Below are 21,492 nucleotides of genomic sequence, written 5' to 3'. Positions count from 1 at the left end.
TCAGTTTTACGTCCCACGATAATGCCCTGTATACTAACGAAAACGGATGATTATGGAAAAAGGAATGATGCTGGAATAATTGGTGGAAAGAAAAATAGGGAGTAAACGGCAATATCCCGAGAAAATCTGCGTACACAGTGTTGTCCAGCACAGGCTTGCTTAGTGGAGTCCCTGGTTTGTGGGAATCAAACCAGGGTCCCCAGACACCAAAGGTAAGCACTCTACCAATGAGCCACAGTATCCCTAATATCCAGCTGATTAAATGACACGCCTCAGGATAAATTCACATGCATACTTTTCGAGATATCGGGAGAGACAATTTTTTGCCTTAAAATGTCTCTCTTTCGCTGCCAATAATAGTTCATAACCTGTATTCTGCTGGAGCACGTTCTTTATTTATCTCTTTATTTTTAGAGGCAAAAATTAAATAAATAAATACATTGTTAAGAATCAAGAGTATATATTAAATACTAACTTACATAATTATAATCATGATACATGAGCCATCTGAATCCAGAACGAATTAATTATATTTTCCTGCTGTGACAAATTAGTCTCGAAAACAGTGACGACTTGGCACGAACAGCTGCCACTAGGACGTGGGTTTCACATAACCCTTGCGTTAGTTTCGTATAACATAAGGTTTGATATAGAATACTCAAAGGCTCGATGTAGATGTTGTTACTCAAAAGACGCTTAAGCACAGAAATTGGCAAAATACTTAATTCACTCTAGTTTCAGACATTTGAAATAATTAATACGGTATCATCAAGTGCAATTACTATAATTTCTTTTACAATTTTAAGTGGATACGAAATAACTACTTTACTTTCTGTCGCTTTAGAACTCTTCTGATTAGTTGAGCTGTCTGAAACCAGGGTGAACACACTACATTTACGTCAATTTGAGTTTATGCATGAAACCTCACTAACGCTCTCGCCTCAGTTGCGAGCGCTTCCGGGTTTGATTCCCGGTGCGGATACTTGGTCAAAAAGGTGTTACACTTTTTCCAGGTCATCTATTCTGAGTGAGTTTTCCCTTCGTTTTCTTCATTCACAGCAGGTAAATGCCGGTATGGTACCTATGATACAGGTCCCAGGGCGCTTCTTTGCTTCTCTCTTCCCCGGATTTGTGCTCGCCGATAGACCTGATCCCTCACACCTGACGCACTTAAGACTATCCATGCCGATATTGCCTAGATATAGACCCTGTGCATCATGAAATCATTTGAGCTACAAGTATTTCGCATCAAACATTAGGCTATAAGGAACTGGCACAACAGCACAGGTCCCAATGGCAGCAGCTCGTTTCAAGTTGTTACCGTTTACATAAAGGATAATTTCCTACAGCATGAAAATGTAGTTAGTTCATTCTGGCTTCAGATAGTGCATAATCCTAACAGTAACACTAACTACAACATTGAAACACTCAGTACTTTTAATTTGTAGAACTTAAATTGCAGTTTTTAAATATGTTTGATATTAATGGAAGTTGTTTTTGTTTTCAGACAACAAGTACGAGAAGAAGATACTCTCAGCAGTCGTTACATTCCTCCAAATCTAACTCCAGTCAGATGAGAAACAATCCTTCAGAAACACCCAACAGGTGCATCTGTAAGTATTACTTGTCAGTTTTATTATTATTTATTTATTGAACTAAAAATGTACTCGGTTAAACTTATTTAACGGCTTACACGCAAACGTTTGGTGCTGCCGTTTCCGACCTCGATTGCCAGTGGGAAAGCTTCGAACCTATCACACTAGTTGAGAATAAACTCCGAAAAGTAAATTAGTGGTCGAAGTGGTTAACAATGCCCAAAAATGTCCTATTTACCATTGAACAAAATATGTCTATTGGATAACTGCCATAAGATGTTGAAAATGCAAGCTCAATTTATTATCTGTAAATGCCTAAAATGTTCTAACACTGTTTAAAAGCCTTTTCTGTGCCTATATGCAGATTGAGCACACCAAAAGTGCACGTACACTTTCAACATTCTTCACGACGTTCCCATTAACCACCGTTCAATGTACTCTAGATATCCTCTGCTCACTGGTACAACACTTTAGAACACTTTCGGACATGTTAAATAATGTACAGAAGTAATTCCTAAATAGTGTCTAAATCATGTTTAAACCTAGACTTATTTATTGTAGTGAGTTTAACGTTAAATACAAGGTGTAATCAGAAAGTTTGGTGACTGTAGTTGCACAGTGCCATCTACCGATCTTGTATCCATTTCAACTAGTATGCCCGGTAGCCTAAACCTTTGGTACATTGAAAAAAAGAAACCATTTTAGACACAGTAGGACCTGTACACATTATCAACACTCTTTGAACAATTCTAGATGACACATGTTCACCCCTTGTAGATACTGTGTTGTCCAAGTATATTCCAGATGTATGTACAAAATTATGTCGTCACGATATTTTCGAACTGTTTGCCGAGAAGAAGTGTTTTAAATATGTCATACTAGAAGTAATGCTTTTGAACATGCGAAGCACAACTTGTGAACACTATTTCTTCAATTTTCTCCCCAAAAACATCTGTACTAAAAGTGTTTAAATGGTGTTTTAGTTTTTACAGTGTACAGTCAGTGTCGAGTTTGAACGAGTTGTGACACGTTAATTGGCTTCGAAAGACGTATAAAGAGTGTCACGAAATATCAAAATCAGTGTATGGCGATGAAGCAGTGGCATTGCAGACTGTTTATAAGTGGTATGAGGGACTCAAAAGCGGCAAGGAATCAGTTGAAAACGAGCTACGATCGAGATGTGCTTCGACGTTAAAAACACATGAAAACGTGGAGAGAAGTGGCACAAGCGATTTGTTTCAACAGGTGAATGACTATTCAAGAGCTTTTACAAGAACAAAACATGTCGCATGGTTCCATGAAAAACATTATAACCGCCAATTAAATGGGCAAATAGTTTCTTCTTCATCACAAAAACGCGCCGTGCTAAACCTTGTTTTTGATCACTGAGTTTTTGGCCGAAAAAATATTCCTGTTTGTCCACATTCACAGTGCTCTCCAGATATATCACCATGACTTTTGGTTCTTTCCAAAAAAAATTAAAACCATGCTCAAAGGGAAAACGTTTCGACACGTTCTTGGTATTGAGAAGGCCAAGACAAAGCACCTGAACGCCCTTCCGAAATAATCCTTCCAGAAATGTTTCCAGTCATCGATTCAATGTTGGGATCAGTGCAATGCTAGCCAAGGATAGTACTTTGAAGGAAATTAAACCAAATTCCATGTATGCCTATTTCTATGTTTCTGATAAAATTATTCACAGTATTTTTTGACCATATCTCGTGTGTACTGATTGAATTGGGTTTCAGGAATTACGTCAATCCAGTGAAGAGTAGTGAACAGTCTGAAATGAAATAGTGTGTGGTTAGCTGTCTCTAGGTTGTTGCGAAGGAAATCTGCTAACGGAATTATACATTTGATAATCTCTGCTTTATAGACAAAACATCCCACATTATTATTTTGAATTATCGTTTAATGAAAACATTTTATCCAAACTATAGACATACTAAAAGATAGAAGTTACGGCGCTGAACAAAGTTAAATGAGTCAACGTAAAAACTCATGCGTAATTCTTGAGAAAATGGACGAAAATGAATTAGTTCGTGAACCTAAATATTAATACTGTTCGGACATATTTTATTTGACTTCGGTTTAGCGTCCTTTTCGGCAACGAGATTATTTATTTATTTATTTATTTATTTGCCATCAACACAACAGGCATAAGCCCAATTATAGTGTTGGTGTATTACATAATACATTTACAATAGTTTTCTTAAACATAGAGTTCATATTGCAGATGTCAATTTCTTTGTGTTTGATATATATTTTGTTATAAGTAGAACACATTCCCCAAATTGGTGATTTCAATAATACGTTGGTCCTTGCTTTTTTGCAATAAAACATACCAGAGTTATTAGCACGAGTTTTAAGTGTCGGGACATGAAAATTTAATGTTGATATGAGATCCGTACAATTAAATTCGTTTTGTACTATTTTATGGAGAAAAATCAAATCTGTCACATTTCGCCTTTGTTCAAGTGTAGGGATACAGAAGTTGTCTATTAATGTTAGATAATTTTCATAATATGGATAGATTCTAGTTGTCTTGTACGTCAAGTATTTGATAAATTTAGATTGGACCTTTTCCAGTTGGTGTCTGTATTGCTGTTGTGATGGGTTCCAAATCACAGCAGCATATTCCAGTTTTGATCGCACATAGGCATAACACATTTTTGTTAGTGCAGTACTATTGTTAAATTCCTTTCCAATTCTAATTATGAACCCTAACATCTTGAAATATTCGATAACTATGTTCTCTATATGGTTATTAAATGTCAGTTTCCTATCAAATATAACTCCAAGATCTTTGACTGAATTTAATTTATTTAGTAAGATCTGATTCATTGATTAATCAAACTCTATTTGACTTTTGTTTCTGGTAAACGATAAAATGTTACATTTGTTTATGTTTCCATTAAGTTTGTTAAGAGAACACCAATTAGCAATATTTTCCATGTCACGTTGTAAATCGAGACAGTCATGGATGGTCTTTATCCTACCATATATTTTGAGGTCATCAGCAAAAAGCAATTTGTTACTTAATAATATATGATCAGGGAGATCGTTAATGAATAAAAGGAACAATAAAGGACCTAGATTAGAGCCCTGGGGAATTCCAGAATATGCAATATAATCAGATGATTTATATTCCTTGTAGATAACAGTTTGTTTTCGATTATTTAAATATGATGAAAAGAACTTGATTATCTGAGACGTTGATCTACAGCTTAAAGTGGGAGCTGAAGTACATCATCTCCTCAAGGAATCGAAGCCGGATCTCCTAGCTCAAATGGGCGCACGCTAATCCCTTGCCCCATGCTGTACGAAAACCATGATGCAATACTTACTGGGGTGAAACTGATACTCTCACCAAGATGTCCATTCTTACAATATATGGTATGCTTGATGAGATATAGCTCATAATGTCAATAACTCGAAAACTTAAATTGTGGATTTAGACGAAATCTATCAACTATAGACCAAATATTTACCATTCGATAAATACTGTACTCGAAAAGAAGTGGGAATTCAATAATTCGGTACATCAACTATTTATTGATTTTAGAAAGATTTACGACTTGGTTAGGAGAGAAACATTGTACAACATTCTTACAGAATTTGCAATACCGAAAAAGCTAATTATATTAATTAAAGCTAAATTTATCCCAAAGTAAAGTCCGGGTAGGAAAATTTTTGTCCATAAGCTTTCACGTCGAGAATGCCCTGAAACAAGGAGATGCGTTGTCGCAATTATTATTCAACTTCGTTCTGGAATACGCTATACGGAAATTCAAAGATGGCAACCAGGGCCTAGAGTTGAATGGTGTTCACCAGGTTAGGACGTATGCTGGTGATGTAAATTTAATAGGGGATGAAAGGAGAACAATAGAAAGAAATTCAGAGAGCCTATTAAACGCTTGCAGGGACATGGGTTTAGAAGTAAATGCAGAGAGAACTAAATACATGGAAGTGCGTCGGGATCGTAATACGGCAAATTATGAATGCGTTAAAATATCGAATAATACTTTTGATAAAGTGGATACTTTCAAATATCTAGGATCAATATTCACAGACGAAACACATATTCACTAAAAAAAAAGAAATGTCGACTAAAAGCAGGAAATTCGTGTTATTATTCAGTTCAAAATTTCTTGTCGTCGCGAATTCTGTCGAGGAATTTGAAGCTTGAAATATATAATCTTGCGAAAATCATGCCTGTTGTTCTGTACGGTTGCGAAACATGGTCGCTTACTCTGAGGTAAGAATATAGACTGAAAGTATTTGAGAACAAGATCCTGAGATGAATATTCGGTCCGAAGAGGAACGAGAATGGGGAATGGCGGAAACTTCATAACGAGGAACTACATAATTTATACGGTTTACCAAACTTTGTTAGGGTCATCAAGTTTAGGAGGCTTAGGTGGACAGGTTATTTAGCTAACAACGACCATTGGGAAGACCTTGGCGCATACGGGAGGACAATATTAAAATGGATTTCAGAAATAGTAATACAAAATAGAAACTGGATCCAGTTGCTTAAGGACAGAATTCAATGGAGAGCTTAGTAAACGCGGCATTGAATTTCCGAGTTCCACAGGAAATAGAGTGAGTTAGTTTAGTTAACTCGAAAATTTTAATTTCTGTTCTGGGCATTCAAATAGAACGTGGTGGGTACGCGGTTAAAGACTGTGACATATACCAATATGGTTCCGCGAGCCGCTTATTTCTTGATTATCTTATAATTTGAGTTGTTATGTTATTTAACATTGCTTTATTCCAATATTCATGATATTTGTAAGCAGGAGCGTCATTTCAGACTTTGTTTGAGGGGGTAAGAGAACTACCGACATAATACATCCATGTTTGGTACTAGTATATTAGTAGACAATCGATTAAAGTAATTACATGGATTTCTCAAATTCGTGGGGGGATTGCCCCTCTAAATGACACCCCTGTTTGTAAGTTAAATAACCATAAGAAACACGATAATTAACTTAAACTAGAAAATAAATCAGTGAACAAAGCAACGTGTAGTTTAATAACTGTTTGACAGTTTCGCCAACTAATTGAACATTTTGGCTTCCTCAGACACTACCACTGAGAAATCAAACTAAAAGATTTTATTTTATTGTGTATTAAACGGCGTGACAAACATTCTTGGCATTTGAAGGCGGCGCTCCAAATTCCCTTTAAATGCTGCTAGCAAATGAGAGGCCTGCGGTATTGTCACGTTCATTTTGTACACATTCACTTCAGTCTATCCCTGCCACCAGATCGCGCTGTAGTTCGTCTGCTTAGCCAAGCCATAGCCACACCCCTTTCTCACTCGGCAACGTCGCTTCAGAGCTTGCGTTTTATTCGTTTAGCTGAAATGCCAAGATGTTCGTCACAGGTTTTAGTTCCACTTCTAACAATATATTCTGCCTGATATACGCTCGGTGTCAGAAGTTGTTAAATGTGTAACCGCCCATTCATTTTGTTGGGTTATTCCTCTGGACATCACCAAACCAACACGAGACGGTCACAAATAGATAAATATTTTGTTTTGGCCCGGATATCACTAAATACGCTGCCAAGTTCCCTGGTCGTGGTCCGTTGCTCTGCAGAAGTACTGTGAACTTTGTAGTGTATAAAACCCATATGTCTAATTGGAATGTCAGCCATGAGATGATCAATATAAGAAGAAGAAGATAATTCAATACAAGGATAAATAAATAGAAGATACCGTATTTTATGCTATACCGTATTTTATGCTACCTAATGTCGATCAGGCTTCTTAACCATGGGCCACAGACATGAATACTATGAAGAGAACAATACGCTGTAATCATACGCGGACTCTTCAGCACCAATATCGACATATTGCAGCATTGCCTCTATTTTACACGGCTTGTGTATAGCCCGCTCCCCCCAGTTCTTTGTCACCGGAACTGGAAGAGTCACTACTACTACTACTACTGCTACTACTACTACTACTACTACTACTACTACTACTATTACTATTACTACTACTACTGCTGCTACTACTACTACTACCACTAACACTACTACTATTACTACTGCTACTACTATTACTACTACTTATATCGAGAACAGAACCCAACCAACCCCTGCGGGGCTTCTAACCCGTTCCTACTACTACTACTACTAGTATTGCTACTAACTACCACCACTACTACTACTAGTAGTATTGCTACTAACTACCACCACCACCACTACTACTACTACTATTGCTACTACTACTAATACTACTACTTATACTAAAACCTCCTTACCACAAGATTTACATCTTAAATCTTTATAATATGCAATTCCGATTCATTATGAACTAATATGAATCGTTAGAATCACTATGATTCGTTAAAAATCACTGGGGGGAGCGGGCTATACTCAATCCTTTTACACATTCACCGTGACATTATTTTATACACCTGACGATAATACGTAGTCAGTAGCTATTTAAATATACAGTACTCATTCACCATGTCATCCTAAGGAAATAGAAGTAACTAAAATGATCAAATCTGGATATCACAACGATCATCTGTATATATTTATGCTGACTATAACCAACGACATAACTGGTAACTAAATTTCATCTATAGCACGAAAGAAGACTGGGACATCATTAGGTGTTAGGAGATTTGGTCAGGGATATCAACAACTTACTCGTACATAGTATTATTATTAGCTTCACAAACAAACATATCTATTCAATCGAAAAACAGAGATACGTGGTTTAAATTATATATTTATATATAATATTAAATATGGGATACTAACAACTAGTATAATCCCTGTATTTAGAACAATATACACGTTCAGCAGTAAATAAAACTTAATTAACCTTCAAAACTGATTATCATGACATTTTTAAAACTCCATGTCAGTAAATTCTGTAACTACAATTTTTTCTTTTTCTTCTTTACATAAATTTCTTCATGAAGAGTTCAGCTTTCATTAAAATAACAAAATTGTAGATTGGATTTCCAAAGGGTTACAATGATAAAATTTATAATTATTTTGTTACATATTTTGAAATATATTTAATTACAAAATTGGATTTTTTATTATATAGTTCATTGTTCCGAATCTGCATATTTACTAATAAATTGAACATCTAGATATAAATAATCTTTGAAACAACGACAAAATCGATCAAATAAACAAACTATTTCAAACTTTCAGATAAGTAGCTAATTCAGGAATTGACAAAATCAAATTTACATTAAAGCATACAAATACTGTAAGGACCATGTGCCAAAATAGTCCGTTACAAATGTAAATGAATCGAATATAAATCAAAACAAATAGTTATGTCTTTGTGGACCAGCAGCTAACATGCGTAATTTCTCTGCACACGATATCGAATTTGATCTAAGGGAAACCTCAAGAAAATTCCGAGTACCTTTTCTCGTCTCTCTTTTAAGCAGTAATTACGGCCTTACTATACACCTTAGGTGAAGAAAATATACGACAAACTGCAATAAATCTTGATATTCTTTCTATCCTGGTGGCTAGTGTGTATGTATGTGTGTGTGTTATTGATTTACAAAATCCAAGGTTCAATCCCGTGGAGAAGAATGGAGCGACTTAGGTGAGTCGAGCAGAAAACGAATGAGGTGTTAGAAATGATGGGGGAGAAATAATAATTTTAGATATTATTAAGAAGAGGAATAGAAGCTGGTTGGACATTGGTTAAGAAGGAATTGTATCGTGAGAAACATGCTAAAGAGTATGATGGTAGGAAAGAGAGGGAGAGGGCGAAGGAGACTATAAATATTGGACGATATCAAAACAGAGAAATCACACTTGAAGAAGAAGAGGTTAACGGCAGATCGAGGGCATGGAAGCTTCTCAGTTGCAGCAAGTGATGTGCCAGCAATGGTATATTCCCTCTGATAATGACGTTCAATCCCGGTGCGAGAGCATCAAACGCCTTATGGTCTTAGCTACAAAATTGTGAATTTCGTCATTTGCACTTTCGTTACTGATAGCGGACGCAAATACAAATTAATGAATCAAGTTTTATGCAGATAAATAATACGGATAAGTTGGTTGTTTGAATTGAAGAGTTCAACGTCTCTTTTGTTTTTTTTTTTTTTTTTTTTTTTTTTTTTTTTGTTTGTTTGTTTCGAGGCTGAAGTGCAAAACACCATAATGCGTTCGAAATTCAAGCCTATCTCAATGGAACCAGGGACCTCCTGCACGAAAGAGGTGCGTGCTAGTCATAGGCACCAGACTTGTTGGAAGGGCCAAATAATGCTCAGCTAATGTTTTCTTCTTGTTCACCTCAACTATAGGTTGGTGGGCAGCATGGAAATTTTAAAACTTTTTTTTCCTTTGGGAGAGTTGCTTTATACTTTGGTAAGGTCTTTTCTTCTTAACTGCATCTAGGTATTCTATCCTTGATGTTTCTCTTCTTGGTTTTCCCTCTATCAGCACGGTGATCCAATCGGAGTAAAGAATAAGATGGCCAAGCATGCTGTTTCTTCTTTTTCCTATTACTTTCATGATCTGTCGTCCTTCAGTAGCTTCCTTTAGTACGTCTTCATTGTTTTTCCTTTCGGTCCATGATATGAGCAAAATTCTGCGCTAACACCATGTTTCAAATGAGCTGATGTAACGCCTGATAAAATTATTTTTAAGCTTTTTGGTTTGTTTTGAATTACGTTCTTACGTGCAACAGATGTTATATGAAGGACAAGGCGTACGAGTACAACGAACGTGGACATTGAAACAGGACAGAAGCTGAATCTGGTACAGTTACACGGTGTAAACCATAATGCCACGAGTAGTTAAACCCTTACAATATATTCAGAACCCCACTCCACTATATCTACTTGAATAGAGCTGGATTACAGGATCATGCAACCGCATAGTTTTTTTGTCAGCATTTGTGGCAAATCAGTCTCTGATCTGCAATATTCAATATCATATTGTGCATGAAACTAGATTCTAGGCGGTATTTGTTTTCGAAAATAGCAGAATAAACAAGGGCCTTTGGGAATGAGTCATGTGATGGCTGGTGTATGTAGAACGTTTTATTTTTCAACACATAATACTCGCATTCTGCAGTTACGTTCTATTGCAGTAGTTAGAGAGTAGTTGTAACTTTCAAAATGGCAATAGAGACAGAGAGAGAGAGAGAGAAAACAAAAATGAACGTTTACGACCAGAATATAATTCAACTAAACTTTAATGTTTATATGTCCCTATATACTACACAAGCGCTTTAGACTTGTCTCGCTTGTAGAGAATTATACCTCCATTTTAGCAAACATTAGTTCCGTCGACGAATAAAAGGATAAAAACTGCTATACGAGTAACACCGTTTTTCCTCCACATAACTCTACGCTCACAGAATACATGGCATTTGTTTGCAAATTTCCACTTTTCCTAAAGCATCTGTGTGGATTCAATTAGCTCTCCATTGTTTAAAAAAAACAAAGTGTTTCTCCGATTTTAGCTGAGAGTTGCTATTTCGTTGGCATAGGGAAAGGGCGGTGAAAGACGCTACAATTAAAGGGTGGTATTAATAACAGAAAATTCATCCGTGAAGACGAACAGGTTAACTGAAAACTGTGGTGCATGAAAATGTCTCATGTTGTGGAAATTTGAATACGAATAATAACAAATAATGTACTACTATCAATTTTCTTATTATCCTTTGGGAATAAGCAGACTAGTGAGAGACAATGATTACAAATGAATTGGTGGAATGACAATGTAGAAAGAGTCCGAAGAACGTCGAGAAAGTCCAGAGGCCTGATGTTGTCCACCATAATCTTATTAGGCCTGCGGCCGAACAAGAGACTCGTTGCACTAGATATGATGACACTACCACTGCATAACTGTAGACTACTCCGGAAGACTGACAAGGGAACTTCTTATGTTGATAGTTATAATATTGATAGCAATCGATAGAGGAGTGAAGAAAAGTGGGAAACCCAAAGTTTTACGGGCGACGCCCAGAAACACAGAGATACAGAGGAAAGAAGAATCTAGAATCATGTGAAGATAACAATGTAAAAGATACACTGACACAGAAAGAACTTCAAAATGATTAAAGTAACCAAAATCACATTTACACAACACTACAGTAAGCAAAGATTTTATCCACAGACATGCTCCATAACATCATACGTAATGCAATGTTGCTAACTGAGCACAAAATGAAGAATTTATTAAATGGCACAGAACACAAATTATAACATCTAACAAATCTAATTAGGAGTAGAACCACACCTGTGAAGGCGTGATGTACAGTGTTGCTAACGTTTGAAGATAGGCCCATATGAATTCCTATATGAATCTCTGATGTAGAAGAGTACATACAATACACAATTCGAACTAGTTGAAACCAAAATATGAGACCACAAGCAAGAATGTAATCACTGAAGTGCAAAAATAACGGACGAAGCACAGTGTCGAAGCATTTTTGCTAAATAAAAATATTAGAATAGTACCAAAACACAGCACATACGCTGAAATGATCCATGTGCTTGGATGACCAAGTGGTCCGCAAACGTTGGCAACGCTTTACATCAAGACTTCACAGTTATGGTTCTACTCATTATTAGATTTCCTAGATGTTATAATTTGTGTTCCGGGTCATTTAACGAAACTTCATTTTGTGCTTCGTTGGCAACACTGCTTTACATATGATGTTATTGAGCATGTCTATGGGTACACTGTTTGCTTACTACACTGTTGTGTAAATGCCATTGTGATTATTTTAACTCAGATTCCTCGTAAAACTTTAGATTCCTCACTTTTTTCACTCTTCTATCGATTGTGCAATGCTACTATCAATATAAGATGTTACCTTGTGAGTATAATAAGAAGCAGAATTCTATATGCTTCTTTCCTTATTATAGCTAGTTCCGTATCTATCTATATCTGTATCTCAAGATCACTATCCAGCAGTGCTATCGTCTGGTCACGGCTGCCAATACGCATTTCAAAAATTGCTGTTATTCTCTCTCTCTCTCTCTCTCTCTCTCTCTCTCTCTATCTATCTATCTATCTATCTATCTATCTATCTATCTATCTATATATATATATATATATATATATATATATATATATATATATATATATATATATATATATATATAGATAGATAGATAGATAGATAGATATAGATAGATAGATAGATATAGATAGATAGATAGATAGATAGATAGATAGATAGATAGATAGATAGATAGATAGATAGATAGATAGATAGAGAGAGAGAGAGAGAGAGAGAGAGAGAGAGAGAGAGAGAATAAAAGCAATTTTTGAAATGCGTATTGGCAGCCGTGAGCAGATGGTAGCACTGCGGAATAGTGATCTTGAGCAAGTAAACACTGCCATTTTAGTAACAATGGTTCGTTAATGTTGTACGCGAGTCTATCTTATGCAGTCCACGGCGTTCAATTCGTAGGCAAGCTGCTGATGAAATGTCCCAGGAAAGTGTTCGCAGAACTCTTCATTTAGATGAAATTTCAGCTATGCAAGCTGCAGATAGTGTGACAACTGAAGGAAAGCGATTCTGTCAACAAATGATAACAAACAAAAATAACAATGACGATGAATTTCTAAGCAAGTTGTGGATGTCAGATGAGGTTCATGAGGACGGCATATAAAGGATGTTATTTTTAAGAAATGATAAATTCCATGAATGTTTCATAAATGGCAAATTTTGAGGTTTCTATTACTATGAGTAAAATGTTTTTTTTTTCTTGCATCACTCTTTGTTTTATTGGATTCTTAAAAAATTCCCGTGTTTTGTGTCACCATATATATATATATATGATATAGAAATAACTTAGAAAACGCATGAGGCCTAGAAGCTGCAACAGATTTTTGTCGCGTCTTTGAGTCAAAATCGACCCACGCAGAGAATATCAGTGGCTACAAAATATGCGCACACTAACATTCCTAACTCAACATTCTTAAAGGAAACTTCTCATCGGTTTCCCGAAAGTATTCACTCGATAGGCACACACGTTTGTATAATGTTAACAGCAGTTTCTTTAGAGACCCTCAAGTTTGTCTACATTTAGGTTTTGGTTATTCTTATTGAAGTTGTCGTTCCCCGTAGCAAAGTAAACTGAGATTTGCTCTTCCGTGGAACTAGTTTAATGAAAATACTCTTGGGACAAATGATGGTAGTAGAATATCGACTGATGTAATTGATTGATTAATTGATTTGTTGCGGTCTAATGAATTTCCGCTGCGAGGCAATATGTTTCCATCAGAATATACCCAATGACCGACACATACTGCAATTGAACATTCCAAATGAAATGTCTTAAAAAAATGTCGCTGAAATAAATTCAAGAAAATAAAATGTCAAAACTAAAAAAAACTAAAAAATTAAAACAGGGGTGAAGAAAAGGCTAAAAGAAGAATAATTATATAACATACAGAGTCTTCCAAAAGTCCTGCAAAAAAGTAAAAAGCTGTAACTTTGTTAACCATTTATTGTATTTGTACAAAACTTTTGGTGGACTTGTAAGAAAGTCTGAAAGTTTGTTTCCAAGCATTTTTTCAACACCAAACCTCCAGCTGAGCGCCATTTACGTCCAAACATTGCTGAAGTCTTTGCGGAAATCCAAGAATGGCATTTCGACGTGCTTCATCCGTAATACTCCCAATCACATCACGTATCGTTTCTTCGGAGGTCATGATCATCTTTCGGTTTTTGCTTGTAAACTTCTGTATCATTTTCTTACGAACGATATTGTGTAGCTTTGTCAGTGGCACTCGCAGCACCAAGGATCTGCGTTTCAACGATTTATTTGGACTTCGCAACACGCTTTCCTGCACGGTCTGAATCACATCAACACTGGTTGTTGGCCTTCCGCTACGAGGCACTTCCGATAGCTAGGAACTTATCGTACCATCTCTTGATACTTGAACCTACAGGTGTTTGTTTCTGACATTTTTGTCGGAATTTTCTTCTAATAATAAAATAGTATCTGGCGTTCCTTAAAGAAGACTTGCACATTTTGGAATACACGTGGCTGGCCGTTATCCTGAAGAAACATTGCGGACTGACTTGTCTGAATGAAGGGTATTACATTGACCTGCAGATACTCCTTAACGTAGCGTTCAGGATGTGAATGCTCTTAATGTGTAGCAGCCAATACCACTCAACATTACACAGCCATATTTATCCATACACTCGATAATGTACGCTTTCAGAGTATAACCCAGGATAGTGTCTAACTCCAGTGACTATCACTGTAGAATGCCTTGCAGCAGAACATGCATGCTACTACTCGGACTTTCAGCAGACGACGCGGAATAGTTCATGTAAACTAGTACACACCGATTACCGTGTTCTGCTGTCGAGTCACCATTGCATACGAAGTTGTGCTATCTGTCACGTCCATTTGGGCAAGATTATAGTCTTTCCGTGATGTGGTTGCATCGGCTGAACCACTGCTCGATCATCGCTCCTTGCTGTTTTCTTCTGCTCATGAATTTCACACTGTAGTTGTTCAGTTCCCTTTACGAACACCAATTTTGAGGTATATATTAGCAGCTGTCTTCCCGCGAGCGAAGTAATAAATCTTACGTTTTCCCTCTTCGCGTCTCCACGTTTCACCGTCTGTATACTGTGTAATCCATCCTCTAGCAGGAACAATTCCACGCACCAACCTGGTTGTGTTGATAAACCAACACATATGCCATTTAGTTGAAATTGAAATAGTTCGGACGTACAGTTAACTGCCCTATAAATCCTTTGAATTCATCCCTGTCAATCATCTTGGTATAGCAATTTTCATAAATTAAATTATATATTGAATGTATGCACATGCCTGATAAATTAAGCGTATTCCACTGATAGTTTAGAAGCACGGTAGAACCTACCCTATATTATTATTATTATTATTATTATTATTATTATTATTATTATTATTATTATTATTATTATTATTATTATTATTATTATTATTATTATTATTTATAATTCGTTCTTTTCACATAAAATGGTTTTCTTTTTCTGAATTAACATGTAAACAGTGTGTTAATTCAGAAAGTGTTTCTATTAGGAAGTATCAGTATATTTATGATGAGGTATGTATTGAACAGGAGTTAGATAATTCGCTGATGAAGGTCTAAAATTTCATCTCAATTAATTTATTTATTTAAGTTTAAGGCACATTTTCATTAGCGAGGCCATGTAGTATGATCACTGTTAAAAGAGAGTGCGATCTTTTCTGCAACACAAAAGAAGTACCGGAAATCTATGTCAGAACCATGCTCGTGAAAAACACGCGGATTATCTCGAAATAAGACCAACGATCGAATAAAGTCAAAGTAGATTCAGTTCAAAATAAGGTTTTAATTAATATCAAGATAAAATTACACGTATACACCACTCTGACTTTTCTTAACTAACGACTACTGACAAGGATTGGTTAAAAGATTCAATAATTCAGCTCAGAAGTCTAAGAGAGTACACCAATCTTCCTGAATGAAGTTAATTCTGCTGGAAATGTAACTAAATTATTGTGCAACTAACTTAAGCATCCTCCATATCATCCTAACTTAAATCCTTTTCAATATAATTTTCTTGTGGGTGTGAAAGAACATTGAAATCTGTTTCTAAAAACAGTGTTTGCTACAGGTCGATCAATACTATAAAAAGAAAAAGATTTTAATGCTATTTTAAGTACAAAAAATTTAATAAATATGCATTATATTTGTTTTGACAGACCACAAAGTTTACTCCATCAGTAAATACTGATTATAAAATGCAGCTGGTGCGTGCGATTTTAATATAATCAACATAGCTACCAGTTTGTCAAATATGTCAATATTTCAAATTTTTGGTGTACCAAGTCTTGTTACAGCAATAAAAGCACTACTCGATGATCGATTCTTTGGTGAAAAGAAACAGTCCTTGTGCACGAAGAGAAGTGGACATTCTTTACTTTAACATAATCAAAAACTAGCCACCAGGAATGAAACGTAATTAGAATTAAGCTGTTTGAACGCCGACGTGACATTTAAGGACGACACATCTTGTCTATTTGGAGAAATGTATTGATAATGTGGGAAGTTAAATCAAAATGTAACTGTAGAAGTGGTAATACCACACATTTAAAAACAGAAACTGAAGCTACAGACTCATTACTTTCTTCCACTCTGTGAACAATAAAATACACTATTCTATATTCATTTCATCTATCCAAGAATGAGTGTCATAACGAGACACATATCTACTAGAGAATATTATATTTGTTTATTAACACAAAAGGAATACAGGATTTTTCATAATTTACTAAGGTTTCAGATCTCACTAGCACGATAACAAACTGCGACAGAGCAGAAATGAAGCTATCAGCACACACAGAAACTCTCCAAGCTTTTACGTGTAATGAAAACCGAAGCTTAATTTGAGAGTTTTACCTCGAGAGGGCAGTTGTTACGGATCATGGCATTCACTGATGACTAGCAATCTTTTAGTGTCTTGAAATTTCCTAAATGAGAGTCTGTTGCGACAGTGCAGAGTAGATTTCGCAACAAAGGAGTAACGATCATGTTGCTAGTAACGTGTGCCCACACGTGTATAAAATTCTAATTGCTCTTTTTGATACTAACTTCAGGAAGCTAGTAGAAGTGGAAGTAGATTTATACTTAAAGAGGCCTCATCCCGGCGAAATTAAAATACAGCTAATTTTACAGTAATTATGTGATATCTTCAAATAGATAAAATATAATCGAAATATGGAACAAGAGCGCCCTAGACAATATCATTTTACATGAGATACCGTTATCGCGACTCACGTATCTGCTTTCGATTTCGAGTCATTTTGAAAATCGGCATTTATTTTCGCGTTTCTAAACGGCTGAAAATCGAAACCCACTAGGTGACTTGTGATAACGATACCTCCCTCAAAATAATATTTTCTAGGGCGCTCTTGTTCCACATTTCAATTATCTTTTATCTATTTAAAGACATCACATAATTACTGTAAAATTAGCGGTATTTTAATTTCGCCGGGATGAAGACTCTTAAGATAGATTTATTTATGGAAGAATAAATCCAATATAAGTAGATTTATACTTATGCTTATATGGAGCCAAGAGAAAAAATATTGAACTTAGACAGTTTAAGATATCGCTTATGCCAATAGTAAAAGTGGACCTGACACAACGGAGGAATAAGTTTAATAATACTTTTATTACATTATAGATCTTCAAATTGTTAAAAACAAAAGTGAAATTAAAACGTATTGAGCAATGGGCATCTTTACCATTGACATAAGCAGTAAGGCGGGCCGAAAGAATGCAAAATTCTTTTTCCAAGTCCTAATGCCGCGGGAAAATTGTGAATTGGGAGACCAAACAGGAGCAAAAAATATAGAATCACTTTATATCTTCCTGTCGCGCATGCGCGTTATAGTTGGCTCTTTGAGTTTTTGTTTCTTTCGGAGAAATTAACCTTTAAAAATTCGGGACTGAATCGCTATGTTACAAGATATCCTTGGCTGAATTCCACTCAATCCCTGGCCCCGGGTAAAAGCATACAATTCAAATGTATTTCTAAAAATACTATAGGGGTTAGAAAATGTGTATACCAAGTTTTGTAATGATAGAGGAATAGATGTGAGAGAAAAATGTGTATTGTTACACAAGCTTTACCCATATCTATTCCATCTATCAATACAAAACTAGGTATACACATTTTCTAACTCCTATAGTATTTTTAGAAATACATTTGGATTTTATGCTTTTATCCGGGGCTACTTCAGAATGGTCCAAAGTTGATGGGAGGGATTTATGGAGGGAATTTTCCCGACATTCTCCCAATTTTCCCTGTTAAAGTACATTATGGGTCCCAATACATAGCACCTCAGGAACGCTTATTTCATGATGAAGAGAATGAACCATAAACCATGACTCTCCAATGAACAGTATTGATGCAATAGCAATTTCACTGCGAGTCTAGATTTTCTATATAATAAGAGCATAAATGGGCCCCAGGGTCTTACTCCGTTGACCATGGCACCTAATGTTTTGTACATGAATATCTTTCTTATGTTTATCGAATGGACTAAGTTTGATTCGGATGTCCGGTTAACATGTTCATGTCCTTTTTTTATAAGTTTGGTCAAGGTCTACAATAATGCTGAGTTTGGTCAAGATTTGTCATCATGCTAAGTTTGGTCAATACTTATCATTATTCTAAGTTTGGTCAAGTTCTATCGCCGTGCTAAGTTTGGTCAAAATCTATAATCTGGCTAAGTTTAAACAAAATCTACCGTAATCCTATGTTTGGTCAAGATCTATCAGTATTCTAATTTCGGTCAAGATGTATAATCATGGTAAGTTTGGCCAAGATCTATCACCATTCTGTTTGGTCAAGATATGTGATTATTATAAGTTTGGTCGAAGTTTGTCATAATTCTAAGTCTGGTCAGTTCTATCACCATCCTAAATTTGGTTAGATTTGTGATAATGCTAATATTTGTGAAGTTTTGTCGTTATGACAAGTTATCCTCTTAAATTTGAGGCTCAACATCAATATATCAGCATTCTAAGTTTGCTCAAAATCTAGTATCATCTTACATTCTGTCAAGATATATCACCATGGTAAGGATAAAGCTAATTTTCCACAGTCATATCCCCAGCAGAAAATCTAATGAAACTTGTTTAAGTACTACGTGAGTTGATACATACAACCATATTAATTGGGGAAAAGGCAGAGGCGGGAAATTTGAATTAAGAATTAACATTATCGTCTACGCGAAAAGTGCAGAAATAGGCGCAACGTTTTTAACAACCACAATGTTTGTGTTTTTATTATACATTTCATCAGTACTTAGTAAGACCTTTAAAATAAACGTACACTCGCTTTGGGGAAATGTACTATTGACGACTCATGATCAATCAAAATATAATGTTTGTACTTCAATTATTTTCAATATGAACTGTTTTCTGTGTTATACAAACAAAAGAAATTAGTAATGTAGTAATAAAAAGAAGTCTTTTACAACCAAAGATTTTGTTTGTTTCATCAATTCAATTTCATTTCCATTAATTACATGTCAAGTGTCAAATACCACCACATTTGATACGTGAGCTATTGTCCGCTAATGAATTTGACATATTTAACCTTTTAATCCTTTATGTTTCCTCATTTAACCTTTTATGTTGAAAATGTAAATATTGATTGATATTAATTTTACAAAAAAAGGATACATTAATGTGCAGGTTTTCTACACATTCAAAACTCATTCTATTCCTCATGTTGTTCTGTGTTCTACCCACCTAACCGTTACCTAACACTAGGGCAACCCAAAAGCATAAAAAGCATAATAGCATTTTAAACATATGCTTGGTACCTTGAACATGGTTGTGGTTGTCTAAGAGTCCAGAAGAAAAAAAATTAAAAGCATAATAAAGCATAATTTTAAGAAATAAAGCATAAAGCATAATTTAAAATATACAGCATAATTCTTGAAATATTCTCTTTAAGTGCAAGTTTAACATACTGTATTAATATATTTAAAAAAAAAAAACAATATTTACAATGCATCTTATGTAATTGAGAAAATAATGCAACAATGAAAAGCTTATTTTTATTTCTGTAACCTTTTCGGTATAATTGTTTGATGTGGAGAAAAGGAAAAGGAAAAGATGAAGAAAACATTCCGCCATCAATGAGTAGTACATAAGAACCCCACTCTATATTGTTGAACTTGAACACTTTCTGTACATTTTGGTGGTCTCTTTTACTTTCCCTTTCTGTATATATGTACCTTTAAGGCGCACACAAATGATAGAAAATACTGACTCAAGTAAAGCATATCTCTTTGCAGTGCATTAACTAGGAAGTCCATTAAATCTGAAAGAAACTGGTTGCATAAAATAATAATAAATAGATCAAGATATTTAGAATATTTAATGTATAGTAAATATTATACATTATACACGATTAATGTAAAACAATGATTGAAATTAAGAATAAAGCATAATAAAGCATAATTTGAAAAAATAAAGCATAATTAAACACAAAATAAAGCATAATGTGGGTTGTTCTACCTAACACCCAATCTAAAAGTCAATCTAACTCTCACCTACGGTCACGAGATATCACAGGTCATACAACATGATTTTGGGGAAATTCGAGAGTAGTCTGAATTTGATCCCAAGATCTTTGGCATGCAGTCCAGCTGCGCTGACTGTGTACGTACGAGATAAGCGGTATTTTATTTCACTTTTGAAGTGATCAACTCGACTATCTTTCTTAAGTGATAAGGTCCATCTTATTGGGTTTTCACGTTTAAAATATCAACATGATACAACTTTGATTGACCATAGCTCGCTTATGGTACACTTTCCCAAGGCGAGTGTAGGCTCATTTTAAAGATCTTACTAAGTACTATAGCCGTACACAATATAAGGCGAAACATTGTGTTTTAAAAATCCGTTATGTTTATTTTTGTGCCTTTCGCATAGAAGATAATGTTAATTTCAAATTCAATTCCCACGCCCCTGTTTGTCCTTTGCCAAGCTAATATGGTTCTTCCGTTTTAACATATTATATAAGTTTCATTGGAATATCTGTTGGGGACATTGCCTATGGGAAATGACTTTCACCCTGTAGTCAAGATCAACCAAGATATTAAGTTTGATGAAAATTGTATGCTTTGCATCAACTGTGTACAATATGTAATACACTTTTTTAAAGTAAAAATAAAAAAAAGATAAAATAGACTTCAAGTAGAATCAAAATATGTGAATACAGGGTGTTTCAAAACAACACCGACAACGTTTCGGAGTGATTCCTGACACCAAGATAAGACAGAAAGTATAGACCAACCTGGGTGCACAAAGGCTTTCTTTTGGAGTTATACGCTGCCGAAAACACGAAAAAATGAATTTT

General features: G+C 35.3%; 2 protein-coding genes across 2 annotated transcripts in view; one reads left to right on the top strand and one right to left on the bottom strand.

The window, feature by feature from the left end:
- The window catches only part of LOC145670651 (dynein axonemal heavy chain 1-like), a gene marked incomplete at its 3' end in the record, with an annotated part of 1,762,390 nt that overhangs the window by 1,245,506 nt on the left and 495,392 nt on the right, over positions 1-21,492 (bottom strand).
- LOC145669481 (thyrotropin-releasing hormone receptor-like) overlaps positions 1-21,492 on the top strand; it is a 181,077-nt gene that overhangs the window by 148,159 nt on the left and 11,426 nt on the right. Inside the window, exon 2 of the mRNA XM_081737656.1 lies at positions 1,508-1,613. Within this exon, the coding sequence (XP_081593782.1) occupies positions 1,508-1,613 (106 nt within the window). The remainder of the gene's footprint in view (positions 1-1,507; positions 1,614-21,492) is intronic.

Source organism: Thermobia domestica, chromosome 14 (genome assembly GCF_964235325.1).
Source record: "Thermobia domestica chromosome 14, izTheDome1.hap1.1, whole genome shotgun sequence".
In the NCBI taxonomy this organism is placed as follows: Eukaryota; Metazoa; Arthropoda; class Insecta; order Zygentoma; family Lepismatidae; genus Thermobia; species Thermobia domestica.
This window is presented reverse-complemented; position numbering and strand designations above follow the sequence as displayed.